This window comes from Ovis aries, chromosome 8, assembly GCF_016772045.2.
Source record: "Ovis aries strain OAR_USU_Benz2616 breed Rambouillet chromosome 8, ARS-UI_Ramb_v3.0, whole genome shotgun sequence".
Lineage (NCBI taxonomy): Eukaryota > Metazoa > Chordata > Mammalia > Artiodactyla > Bovidae > Ovis > Ovis aries.
Genome location: NC_056061.1, coordinates 2,094,435 through 2,107,792, shown reverse-complemented (window position 1 = coordinate 2,107,792; position 13,358 = coordinate 2,094,435). Strand labels below are relative to the sequence as shown.

The 13,358-nt window shown below is 42.0% G+C and overlaps 2 protein-coding genes across 2 annotated transcripts in view; both read left to right on the top strand.

Moving 5' to 3' along the window:
- Positions 1–11,721: 11,721 nt before the first annotated feature.
- On the top strand, positions 11,722–12,206 carry LOC114116216 (uncharacterized; the record flags this gene model as incomplete). Its single annotated transcript, XM_027972729.3, has 1 exon — positions 11,722–12,206. A coding segment is annotated over exon 1 (453 nt), but the record flags the coding sequence as incomplete, so codon positions are not given.
- The window catches only part of TMEM30A (transmembrane protein 30A), a 39,329-nt gene continuing 38,113 nt past the window's right edge, over positions 12,143–13,358 (top strand). Inside the window, exon 1 of the mRNA XM_015097289.4 lies at positions 12,143–12,444. Coding sequence (XP_014952775.2) covers positions 12,208–12,444 — 237 coding nt within the window. The 5' untranslated portion in view covers positions 12,143–12,207. The remainder of the gene's footprint in view (positions 12,445–13,358) is intronic.

Sequence of the window (13,358 nt, the reverse complement as noted above, 5' to 3'; positions counted from 1 at the left end):
GAAGAGTTACTGACTGGAGGAGGGAGAAGGATGGGAGATGAGAGAGCTGAAGGGTCGTCAGCAATAGGAGATGGAGGGCGAGCTGCAGTTTCACTCCCACCTGACAGTGATGGCACAGGTTCTGGTTCCTTACTGGGTTCAGCTCTGCCCATCCTTTAGAAAAAGTGATCCAGTGATGTCTGGGTAGTAGATCTTTTTTCTCAACATAGATGACGTTGGATTGCATACTGCAATCTTTGTGTACCATTCCACGTTTGGGTCCTGTGCCTCAAAAACTAACAGTGTCTCCTCTGGGACCTCCCTGGTGTCCAATGGCTGAGACTTTGCACCCGATGCAAGGGGCCCGGATTTGGTCCCTTGTCCAAGAACTAGATCCTGCATGCTACAACTAAGATTTCACATGCTGCAACTAAAGACACACACAAAGATGGAAGATTCTGCTTGCTGCAAATAAGACCCGGCACAGCCAATAAAATATTTAAAAAATAAAATTATCAGTGCCTTCACAAATAGAGAAAATCCCCTTGCCATTTCTCGTGTCGTAAATTTCTTTAGTTACTTCTTCTTCCTCTTGTCTCCCTTTATTCTTTCTTTGGACCTCCAATGCTATCAGGCCTTCCTTAGTAAACTCCTCGTGTCGCACAGTAAGAAGTTCAATGAAGATATACTCTTGCAAATCTAGCTTGAAATAAAGATACTGTGCTACTGTGCTCTATACAGTACTGTGCATTAAAGAACACGAAAGCACAGCTACTTGTAGAGGATGCACACACGTGGCAGTGTATGCCAGACACGTGACGTGATTGGACATGTGAAAGCATGTTTGCATATTTAAAACTTCAAAACTTGAAAGTTTGTAGGTAGGGGACTTAACTGTAGTCAATCTAAGAAAAAAAAAAATGGAAAATTTTATTTGAGCTAGCCTGAGGATTATAACCCAGCGGACAGTCTTTGAGAAAGCTCTGAGGATTGCTCTGTTAGAATGGTAAACTCCAACCCACTCCAGTAGTCTCGCCTGGAAAATCCCATGGACAGAGGAGCCTGGCGGGCTCCAGTCCACAGGGTCACAAAAGAGTTGGACAGGACTTAGCGACTAAATAGCAACAGCCAACAATTGATCATACAGGTTCTTTTAAGTTGGCTATCCTGGAAATTTTTAGAAGGAATCTCAAATTAAACTTTCAAAGACATCAAGGCTGGGAAAGCATGTCAAGGGCTTGCCGTGAGATTCTGCGATAGCTATAGACTTGAATGTATTCCTTTCTTCTCAAAGTGAAAGTGAAAGTGAAGTCACCCAGTCATGTCCAACTCTTTGTGACCTCATGGACTGTAGCCTACCAGGCTCCTTAGTCTGCGGAATTTCCCAGGCAAGAGTACTGGAGTGGGTTGCCATTTCCTTCTCCAGGGGATCTTCCCAACCCAGGGATTGAACCTGAGTCTCCTGCATTGCAGGCAGACGCTTTACCATCTGAGCCACCACGGAAGCCCAAAAAGGGATGCTGTGGCTGCATGGGCCGGGAAGTCCTCAACAAATCTTGAGATTCCTGCATCTGCCAGCCTTTCTTATTCATCTGATGAGGTTGCTGGGAACCTAAGAGTTTCCAACTTCTGGAGAGAACAGGGAGAAAGGAAAGATAAATGTTATAGTTTCATTTACAAAGGTATAATTTATCAAATTGCTGTAAGCTATAATTAGCTTAGCTTCCCTTGTGGGTCAGACAGTAAAGCATCTGCCTACAATGCGGGAGACCTGGGTTTGATCCCTAGGTCGGGAAGATCCTCTGGAGAAGGAAATGGGAACCCACTCTAGTACTCTTCCAGCCTGGAAAATCCCATGGATGGAGGAGCCCGGTAGGGGTCCTGGGGTTGCAAAGAGTCAGACATGACTGAGTGACTTCACTTCACTTCACAATTAGCTTAAGGGGAAGGGTTTCCTTATAGCTGGTCACAATAAATACATTTGGTTCATAAGCAAAGCACAGTGATATATGTTTTTGAGACAAAGGGTTACATTTTAAATGATGCATTGACAGTTTATACAATCCATATCTGCATGTACAAAATGATTAGTGGATCATCCTGACCCTTTACAAGAATAAGAGGAAAGGTTTACTTCTGAGGAGGTATGGCTAATGCAGATTCACAATACACACTAAAGGGGAAGGAAGAGGCTCAAGTAAGCAGAGGAAAATTTTTATGTTCAGATTTTTGTCTTGTCATGAAATATGACTTTATTTCATCAATTCCCCCTCTTATATCATTAGTCCTTTAATGGAAAGCATTAGGTGAGCAAACATTTGGTCCCTCAATGCCAGGATCGTTGTTTACCTTCCAGGCAACAATCTTGCCTGGAAAATTCCACGGACTGAGGAGCCTGGTAGGCTACAGTCCATGAGGTCACAAAGTCAGACATGACTGGGTGACTTCACTTTCACTTTCACTTTGAGAAGAGAGGAATACATTCAAGTCTATAGGCTCTATCAGGCTCTATCATGTCCCTTCATGTTGCATTTTTATAGCTTGGTTCTTTCTTTCCTTTTAGGGTGTTATACTAGTGAGATGTCTGGGATGGACTAGTGGTAAATTCCAAGTTGTCCAATAGGACTTATGTCAGTGTTAACTCACATGGGCATTTTTCATGTTCATTAATTTTTTGTGAACTATGGATGTGATCAGCAGTTTCAAGCTTTTAGGTATCATTATTTTAATAGGAGTAGGTGATAAACAGTGCAAAAGGCAAGAAACTATCACTTTATAAGTCACACCAACTATAATCAAAATTGTCAATTGGAGTAACAATGTCATTAAACAAAGGTTTAAGCCAAGATCCTCGTGTGTGTATGTGTGTATGTGTGTGTGTGTGTGTGTGTGTGTGTGTTAGTTGCTCAGTTGTGTCCAACTCTTTGCAGCCCCATGGACTGTAGCCCAACAGGCTCCTCTGTCCATGGAATTCTCTAAGCAAAAATACTGGAGTAGGTAGCCATTCCAAACCATTTCCTCATATTTCCACTAAACTGGGAAAAGGATCATTCAGAACAGAAATTTGATTCTTCATATGTGTCATGAGTTACACCAGAAGACACAGCAAGTATAAAAATCCAACATGCATTATGCATTATATCATCAGTTCCCCCATTTTGTAAGACCATTTTTCTCATCATAAAGACTTCAGAAGTGGGCAAAGTGTTGGCTTGATGACTATCATTCAAAGTGTGCTCAGTAAATGTTAAAGCCACTATGTGATTAATGATATCTTCCATTCCAAGTGAAGGAATGAATATACTGGCCAAATGATCATACCATTGGAAAACTGACAGAAAATCAGCATGCAAATGTCAAAGGCAGATTGACAAGCACTGTTTCCAAGGCTACACATAGGGGACCTTGGCCCCAAAAGAAACCAACTCTGCATCTTCCTAACCAACCTGGGGAGAGCCAAGGCCATAAACTTGTTCCACAAATCTACTGGTCCTTTTAGGAACTACCCAATATTTAACATCCGGTGAAAAGGAATATTTATGGCCAGGTTCAAAGCAGGTTAAATTGGCCAAGTAAGAAGATCTCACTTAGTAATACTGGCAGTAATGGTAGCTTGCATGGTACTAGAGCTTCTTTCTTCTAAGCTAAAATGTCTAATGGCCATTCAGCTAGAACCTTGGAGAGGAGAAATCTACCAAGGTAACCTAGGAATACTGAATGCAGGTAATTGGCCACACGTCCACCAACTGGATTGATTTTTGCAATTTGCAAATGAGTGAGCCCAAGGAATAAATACATTTTGTTCATAAGTAAGATATGAACAATTATCAAAGTAATTAGTACATAGTCCTGGTCCAGTAACTTGGGTCAGCTCTCTAGTTCAGATGACGTCATCATTTTGTCCTGGTCTGGTAGTGTTGGTCTAAGTTGAAGTTGGGTGTCAGAAACAGGAGTTGCAATTACACAGGCTCTTTAAGTTGGCTAAGCTGGAAATTTTTATAAGGAATCTCAAAGTAAACTTTTAAGAGGCATCAAGGCTGGGAAAATCATGTCAAGGGCTTGCCATCACATTCTGCCTGCAATAGCTAGACTGTCTTCTTAAGGTCCTCAAGATATCTTGCAATTCCTGCACCTCCCAGGAAGTGGCCTTTCTTATTCACCTGATAAAGCTGCTGGGAACCTATGAGTTTTCAATTTCTGGAGAGAACAGCTAGAGAGAAAAGATAACTGTTACAATTCTACTTATAAATGCATAATTTACCAAATTGTTGTAAGTCATAAATAACTCAAGGGAATGATTAAAAATCAGTAATATTTCAGAAAAAAAACACAAAAATATTATAACCATATTCCTCATTTCCCTCAGTCCTATGTGACTAATTCTTGATCTTAATATTCTGTTAACAGTTTTATGAAGCCATCAGGTTTTTCCATTAGAATTCTTTCATTTCTTACCCAGTTCAGCACTATGACCTAAAAGTTATCAGAAGCTTGTGTTTGTCATAAAGTTCTTTCTATGAATCTTCTTGAAGATCAAGTATTTGTGTTTTTTTTTTTTTTTTGCAAAAACATCAGTAAAATAATAACTATAAATGACAAAAGACTTGGCAAGGTTAGAAAGCTGATTACAATGTAATCGACAAAGTTGGTTATTGCTGTGGCAAAAGACATATTAGGATAATAGTAGAATTATTACTGCTAACATTTTACTAGGACACAATCAACTTTTACGAATTTCACACAATCTCTAGAACATTCATATCATGATGTTTACCTAATACAGCATACGAAGGTTATTAGCACTCATTGGACAACATTTTCCATGTAATTTAACACACCAAATCAGACCAAATCTTATTGAGAAAAAAAATCTTTTGAGGTATTCCAGGGGCCCTTTAGAAAGTCACAAAGGTCTATGAAACTTCAATTAGAATCTGATCTTTGAGAAGTTTGTCAAAAATATCAAAAGATTTCAAAACACTTAGTCAATAAGATCATAGGTCATTGTGGGACAATGCTGATTTTCTTAACCAAAGTAACAATAAGTTACAAAAGTCTACAAGCAATAAATGCTGGATAGGGTGTGGAGAAAAGGGAACCCTCTTACACTGTTGGTGGGAATGCAAACTAGTACAGCCACTATGGAAGACAGTGTGGAGATTCCTTAAAAAACTGGAAATAGGACTGCCTTATGACCCAGCAATCCCACTACTGGGCATACACACCAAGGAAACCAGAATTGAAAGAGACACATGTACCCCAATGTTCATCGCAGCACTGTTTATAATAGCCAGGACATGGAAACAACCTAGATGTCCATCAGCAGATGAATGGATAAGAAAGCTGTGGTACATATACACAATGGAGTATTACTCAGCCATTAAAAAGAATACATTTGAATCAGTTCTAATGAGATGGATGAAACTGGAGCCTATTATACAGAGTGAAGTAAGCCAGAAAGAAAAACACCAATACAGTATACTAACACATATATATGGAATTTAGAAAGATGGTAACGATAACCCTATATGTGAGACAGCAAAAGAGACACAGATGTATAGAACAGTCTTTGGACTCTGTGGGAGAGGGGGAGGGTGGGATGATTTGGGAGAATGGCATTGAAACATGTATAATATCATATATGAAATGAATCGACAGTCAAGGTTTGATGCATAATACAGGATGCTTGCGGCTGGTGCACTGGGATGACCCAGAGGGATGGTATGGGGAGGGACGAGGGAAGGAGGCTCAGGATAGGGAACACGTGTACACCCGTGGCAGATTCATGTTGATGTATGGCAAAACCAATACAATATTGTAAAGTAATTAGCTTCCAATTAAAATAAATAAATTTATATTGAAAAAAATTCAAAAGCTAATATAGAAAGTTATAACACATTACTTAAAAGGTAAGTAAATGTTACAATCTGTTATCAATCTGTTATCTCATTTACATTTAATTTATTTAATACTTTCATCACATCAAGTTATTTTTCTTGCTGGAAAATTTTATAACAGGAATAATAAAATCTTATTTAACTTCTAGTAGAACTTCCAGATGTACAGGCTGGATTTAGAAAAGGCAGAGGAACCAGAGCTCAAATTGCCAATATCTGTTGGATCATAGAAAAAGCAAGAAAATTTCAGAAAAACATCTACTTCTGCTTCACTATGGTAAAGCCTTTGTGTGGATCACAACAAACTGGAAAATTCTTAAAGAGATGGGAATACCAGACCACTTTATCTGCCTCCTGAGAAATCTATAGGCAGGTCAAGAAGCAAGAGTTAGAACCTGCCATGAAATAATGGACTGGATCAAAATTGGGAAAGGAATACATAGCTGTATATTGTCACCCGGCTTATTTAATTTATATGCAGAGTAAATCATGTGAAATGCCAGGCTAGATGAATCACAAGCTAGAATCAAGATTGCTGGGGGAAATATCAACACCCTCAGATATGCAGATGGCACCAACCTAATGGTAGAAAGTGAAGAGAAACTAAAGAGCCTCTTGATGAAGGTGAAAGAAGAGAGTGGAAAAGCTGACTTAAAACTCAACATTCAAAAAACTAAGATCATGGAATCCGGTCCCATCACTTCATGGCAAATAGATGGGGAAACAGTGGAAATAGTCACAGACTATTTTCTTGGGCTCCAAAACAAAATCACTGTGGATGGTGACTGCAACCATGAAATGAAAAGAGGCTTGCTCTTTGGAGGAAAAGATATGATAAACCTCGACAGCATATTAAAAAGCAGACAGCACCTTGCTGACAAATGTCCATCTAGTCAAAGCTATGGTTTTTCCAGTAATCATGTATGGATGTGAGAGCTGGACCAGAAAGAAGGCTGAGAGCTGAAGCACCAATGCTTTCAAACTGTGGTGCTGGAGAAGACTCTTGAGTCCCTTGGACATCAAAGAGATTAAGCCAGTCAATCCTAAAGGAAATCAATCCTGAATATTCATTGCAAGGACTGATGCTGAAGCTCCAGCACTTTGGCCACCTGATGTGAAGAGCCGACTCTTTAGAAAAGACTCTGATACTGGGAAAGATTGAAGGCAGGAGGAGAAGGGGACAACAGAGAATGAGATGGTTGGATGGCATCACTGACTCAATGGACATGAGCTTGAGCAAACTCTGGGAGACAGTGAAGGACAGGGAGGTGCGGCATGCTGCGGTCCAAGGGGTCGCAAAAAATCAGACATGACTTAGTAACTGAACAACAACAGAAATAATAAAAGCATTATACTTAATGTTAATAACTCTAAAGACATGTCTATATTAATTAAGCCAACAACTTAATTTCATTCATTAACCATTAATCTTAGATCTCATGACCCTGAAGTTCATTTGGGTTAGTTTTTTAAATATTTCTGAGTATTTATGTAAGTGCTTAATTTCCTTTAAGCCAATTAAATAGAGCTCTTTTACAGATTAACATTGGCAACCTTACATATCTACAACACACTCACAGATAATGATGTTGTGCCGAATAAAAAGCTAGGTGGGTAAAGCTACTATGATGGCAGAGCATAGTAGAGGAAAAGGAACTGGAACGATATCAAGGAGTCTGGAGAAGTCATTTCAACCATTTGGACCTCATCTGAAAAGGTAAGTTTTAGATTAAAAATGTAAGAAAGCTTTCAGTTATACAAGTGTTGGCAAACCTCTCAGATTCAAGCTTGGGTGTCCAACGTGCAGCCCAAACCAAGTACTGAGACACCAGCGTGCATGGAGAAAGGTTTATTAGATTTGGCCAAAGTGAGAACAATAGAAGCAAGATTGCTTAGCTTCCCCATAACAAAGAAGCTAAGTTGGGGAATTTTACATGATTAGGAAGCAAGAGAGAGGGAGTTTTAGGGAACTGAGAGGGGAAATCTATGTTTCTTCAGTCTCAGAAAACCACTGGTACAACCAGACTTCTGGGTGCCAGCAACTGATCATATCTTATCCTTAAAGTCATCCATTTCTTCTGCAATACAAACTCATAAATTCTCCTTGTGACCCTGGTGTTATCTCCTCCTGCCTGACCAAGAAATAGCATTTCAGCAGCTAAAAGTTAGATCGTGAAAACAAGGAGTGCTGGGCAGGGAGCAAGGAGCCAACATGTGTGAGCAAACAAAGCCTGCTGCTGCTAAGTTGCTTCAGTCGTGTCCGACTCTGTACGACTCCATACATGGCAGCCCACCAGGCTCCTCCGTCCCTGGGATTCTCCAGGCAAGAATACTGGAGTGGGTTGCCATTTCCTTCTCCAGTGCATGAAAGTGAAAAGTGAAAGTGAAGTCGCTCAGTTGTGCCCGACTCTTTGCGACCCCATGGATGGTAGTTCACCAGGCTCCTCCGTCCATGGGATTCTTCAGGCAAGAGTACTGGAGTGGGTTGCCATTGCCTTTCTGCAAACAAGGCCTAATCAGAATTTATTTTAGTCCAGTTGCTAAATGTTAGGGGGTGCTAAAATCACAAGGGGCCTGGCTAATCACAAGGGACCCAGCTAAAAACAAGGGACCCAGGCACACAGGTCTATATTTCAGTGAAAACGGACTTTTTAATTAGAAAAGAAGAAACAAGAAGTTAATCTTTTCTACAAACAAAAACTAAAAAAAAACCCCAGTATATCAGAAAAAATATATCATGATCACTCAGATCACTAGAATAACAACAGCAGCAGAAAAAAAACCCTGAAAGCAAATTACTTGACCAGTCTCAGAAAACGCTGGAATACCAACCCAGTTAAAGTAGTGGTCCCCAATCTTTTTGGCAACAGAGATGGGTTTCGTGGAAGATAATTTTTCCAGGGACAGAGCCAGAGGTAATGTGGGCAATGGGGAGTAGCAGATGAAGCTTCACTTGCCTGTCGCTCACCTCTTGCTGTGTGGCCTGGGTTCCTAATAGGCCATGGACTGGTATCAGTCTGCAGACCAGGGTTTGGGGATCTCTGACTTAAGGAACTATCACATTTTTAGTGGGTATAATGATGCAACCAGAAATGGGGAGGAAAAAAACTTGCCTTATGTTTTGTATTTTTGCATTATGTCCAACGTTGTTTATATATATTTACAAGCCAACAGACCCTGGAGAAAGAAATGGCAACCTACTCCAGGATTCTTGTCTGGAAAATCCCATGGACAGAGAAGCCTGGTGGGTTACACCCCATGGGGTCACATACAACTGGACATGACTTAGCAACTAACACACACAAGCCAACAGAACTTAGCAAAACATTTCTCCATTAGCTTTGATAGCTGAATCTTTTCCACGTGTGCCTGAGGTTGAAAGGACATTTACATAGATCAAAACAACATATAGATCAATTTATGTTACCAGTGCTATGCTAATTATTCGAGAGATAAATGTTGCTATACGAGCAAATGAGTTATCTGCCAGATAAATATTAGATTGGATCATCCCCTGAAATTTGTAGTCATTTTTTGAAAATGCATATAATTGTGAATTATGAGGCCCAAGCAATCTTTCAGTTCCCCTTCCTTTAGTTCACCTTCCAGAAGGCCTATCTATAGACAAAGCCTTAAAGAAAGTAAAGTTTGGGGACCTTTTTTTTTTTTTTTAAAGTGATGTGACTTACTCTCTGTTCTGGATTTCAAAGATGTCAATTTAACATGGGCTATATATAATTTAAAAATTCTTTTCTACAAATAAATACTCCCTGCAGAAAATTCGGAAAATACAAGATTGCAAAGAAGTAGAGGAAAAACATTCTCCATCCAGTCAGTGGAAGTTATTACCATTTACTTTTTATACTATATAGTTATACTACTTTAGTATTACGATTAAGTCACTGTTTGTTACGTATTTCCATGGGCCATTAAATCCTTGGTAGTTCTTCAGTGTCTGCACAAAATTTCATTTTATAAATAATGCCATTCTTTGTTGAAGTTTCTTTAATTATCAAAAGTAAAATAAGAGCTATAGATTATTAGGATTGTTAAGTCTTTAATAAAAGACTTATTAAAGATGTGAAGAGATGTTTTTCCAAAGACAAACAGATGGCCAACTGGCACATGAAAAGATGTTCAACATCACAAATCATCAGAGAAATGCATATCAAAACCACAATGAGATATCATATCACTGTCATACCTGACAGAGTGCTTAGTCACTCAGCTGTGTCTGATTCTTTGCGACCTGATGGATTGTAGCCCGCCATGCTCCTTTGTCCATGGGGATTTTCCAGGCAAGAATACTGGAGTGGGTTTCCAAGCCCTCCTCCAGGGGACCTTCCCAACTCAGGGATCGAACCCAGGTCCCCAACATTGCAGGTGGATTCTTTACCATCTGAGCCAACAAGAAAGCCCAAGAATACTGGAATGGGTAGCCTATCCCTTCTCCAACCCAGGAATGAACTGGGGGTCTCCTGCATTACAGGTGGATTTTTTTACCAGCTGAGCTACCTGAGAAGTCACCTGTCAGAATGGTTTTCATCAATACCACAAATAATAAATGTTGGTGAGGATGTGGAGAAAAGGGAACTCTTGTGCACTCAGTAGGAATGTAAATTGGTGCATCCACTGTTGGAAAAAGTATGGACGGTTCTCAAAAAATTAAAAGTATAACTACCATATGACCCAGTAATTCCACTCCTGAGTATTTATCTTTCCCAAATGAAAACAGTAATTTGAAAAGCTATATGCACCCCAATTGCATACCAGCATTTCAGGTGGCGCTAGTGGTAAGAAGGAATCCTCTTGCCGGTGCAGCAGATGTTAAGAGACACCGGTTTGATCCCTGGGTCAGGAAGAGCCTCTGGAGAAGGGCAGGGCAATCCACTCCAGTATTCTTGCCTGGAGAATCCCATGGACAGAGGAGCCTGGTGGCTACAGTCCATAAGACTGCAAAGAACGGGACACAAGAGATTAGCATGCATGGAAGCAAACTAAATGTCCATCAACAGACAAATGGAAAAGAGTTAATTCTCACACACACACACACACACCACGCAACGGAATACTACACAGCTACAGAAATGAATGAAAATTTGTCATCTGCAACAACTTGGACAGACTTGGAAGTTACTACGCTAAGCTAAATAAGTCAGACTGAGAAAGTTTAAATACTGTATAATATCACTTGTATGATCTGAAAAAGTAAAACTAGTGAATATAACAAGGAAGGAGAGAACAAACTAGTTACCAGTGAGGAGAGGGAAAAGAGGAGGGGCGAGGAGGGGCAAGGTGGGGGCAGGGGATTAAAATGTACCAATTATTAGGTGTATTTTACAGCATTGGGAATATCGCCAATGTTTTTTAATAACTATGAATGGGGTGTAACTTTTAAAAGTTGTGATTCATATTGTACAACAACTGTATCTCATTTTTTTAAGACTTAGATCAATATGCAAAAGATAAACGTGGACATAGGATAGATGGTACAGAGTAGCCTGGAGATCATTAATGGTGGAAAAACAAGTCAGAGCAATTATAGGCATGATAACAGGGTAAACCCAGTCACATGATTTATTCCTGAGAACAAAAAGGTCACCAACCATATACATCCCACTTAATATTTATCCTCGCACTCTGAGTGGAGGTTTATTTCTTTAAGTAGACAAAGTCGTGGTTTTGTAACTCAAGCAAATACTGCCAATGCCACGAGGCTCAGGCTCTCTTTGTGTGGCCTTTCCACTGCTGCGCTCCCCTTCACAGAGGACCTCGAAGTAGAGGAAACACCTAGCTGGCTTGAAGCCATCCGCCCCTCGGCTGACGGAAGCAGTGCAGGCGGGGCGGATCCGTCAACCACCTGAAACACCCGTCGCCATGATACCAAAAAGAGCGGGCAGCGGAGTGCGAACAGAAGCTTCCGTGAGCCGAGTGGAAGACGCGCTTATGGCGCAAGCGCCGAGGCCTCTTCGCCCCACCCGCCCCAGGGCCGCGCATGCGCCAACGCAGCTTCACGCTCGGGATAGAAGCCCTCACTTTGTCGTCACAGGGCAGATGATCGGGGTGCGTCCGCCTTTTCCCTCCCCCTTCCATCCTCCTCCCCTTCCCCCTCCCCTTGCCCCTCAGTCTTCTCCCTCCTTTCTCTCTCCCTCCCTCTGGCGTCCCCCGCCAGCTCTCGCTTCCGGTCGGCGGCTGTCTGCGGAAGGGTGTCCCGCCCCTTCCGCCTCTACAGCGGCGGCGGCGGCGGCGCCTGCGCGTCTCCTGTCAGGGTCAGCGGGCGGGTGCCCTGGGCCGTCCACCTGCGCGTTGCGGAGCCGCGCCCGGGGGGTCGATGGCGATGAACTATAACGCGAAGGATGAAGTGGACGGCGGGCCCCCGTGTCCTCCGGGGGGCACCGCTAAGACCCGGAGGCCAGATAACACGGCCTTCAAACAGCAACGGCTGCCGGCTTGGCAGCCCATCCTGACGGCTGGCACGGTGCTGCCCACCTTCTTCATCATCGGCCTCATCTTCATCCCCATTGGCATCGGCATCTTCGTCACCTCCAACAACATCCGCGAGATCGAGGTGAGCGGCGGGGAGGCGGCGGCCGTGCGCGTTGGCGCCGCGGGGGAGCGGTGTCCCTCCTTCCTGGGGTCCAGGGGGTCGGGCGGGCCCTGCCCTTCCCCACCTTCTGTCTTCCTCAGTTTCCTCTTTCTTTTCCTACGGGTTTTTCCGAATTTGCAGTTTTGCCGGCGCTTTCCCTCGCTGTTTATCCAGTCGGGGAATGACTCTGTAATGCAGAGTGTGGGTCAGGGGAAGAACGCCCCTTTGATGGGCGGTTTGTGTGGTTTTGAACCTCTAACGGAGGTTAAAAAAGGAAAAAAAAAAAAAGAAAAGGAGAAGTGGAAAGAAGTTACATGGACATCAAACTCCAGGAGAGTTGACACGGTCAGAGTGTCACTTATCTGTGTGGGGATTATCCCGAGTCACGGAGATCAACACCTTGGCCGTTGTTGGGGAAAGGACCCAGTGTCTTAGAGGCAATGATGGTTTTTATGTAAAGAAGTTGCCATGTGGCACATCACGTATTAGGACCTGTGACCGAAGTGTGTACAGTACTTTTCACGTTGAGCTCACAGATGCTTTTACTTACAGGGGCGTGTTACGGGTAAAAGGTAACTTGACGCTTCAATTCCGGTTTTACTTTTAGGTTACATTGATTAATAATCATGCCCTACATTCGCCCTCGTCCTCCCTCAACCCTCCCCACCCCGCCAGATTTTAAACTGAAAAAAAAAAAAAAAAAAAGTCTGTGACCTCGCAGGGAGAGTAATTTGTGAATTATTTCCTGAACGTGTTACTGTTGTAAGACATGATAGAGAAACTTGGGGAAACATCTTGACTTCCGTCAGAGAAACCATCATCGTAATATAGTATCTTCATACATCTGCAGTGGTGAAGATAGGTTGGTACAGAATGTAAATACTTTGTGTACATAT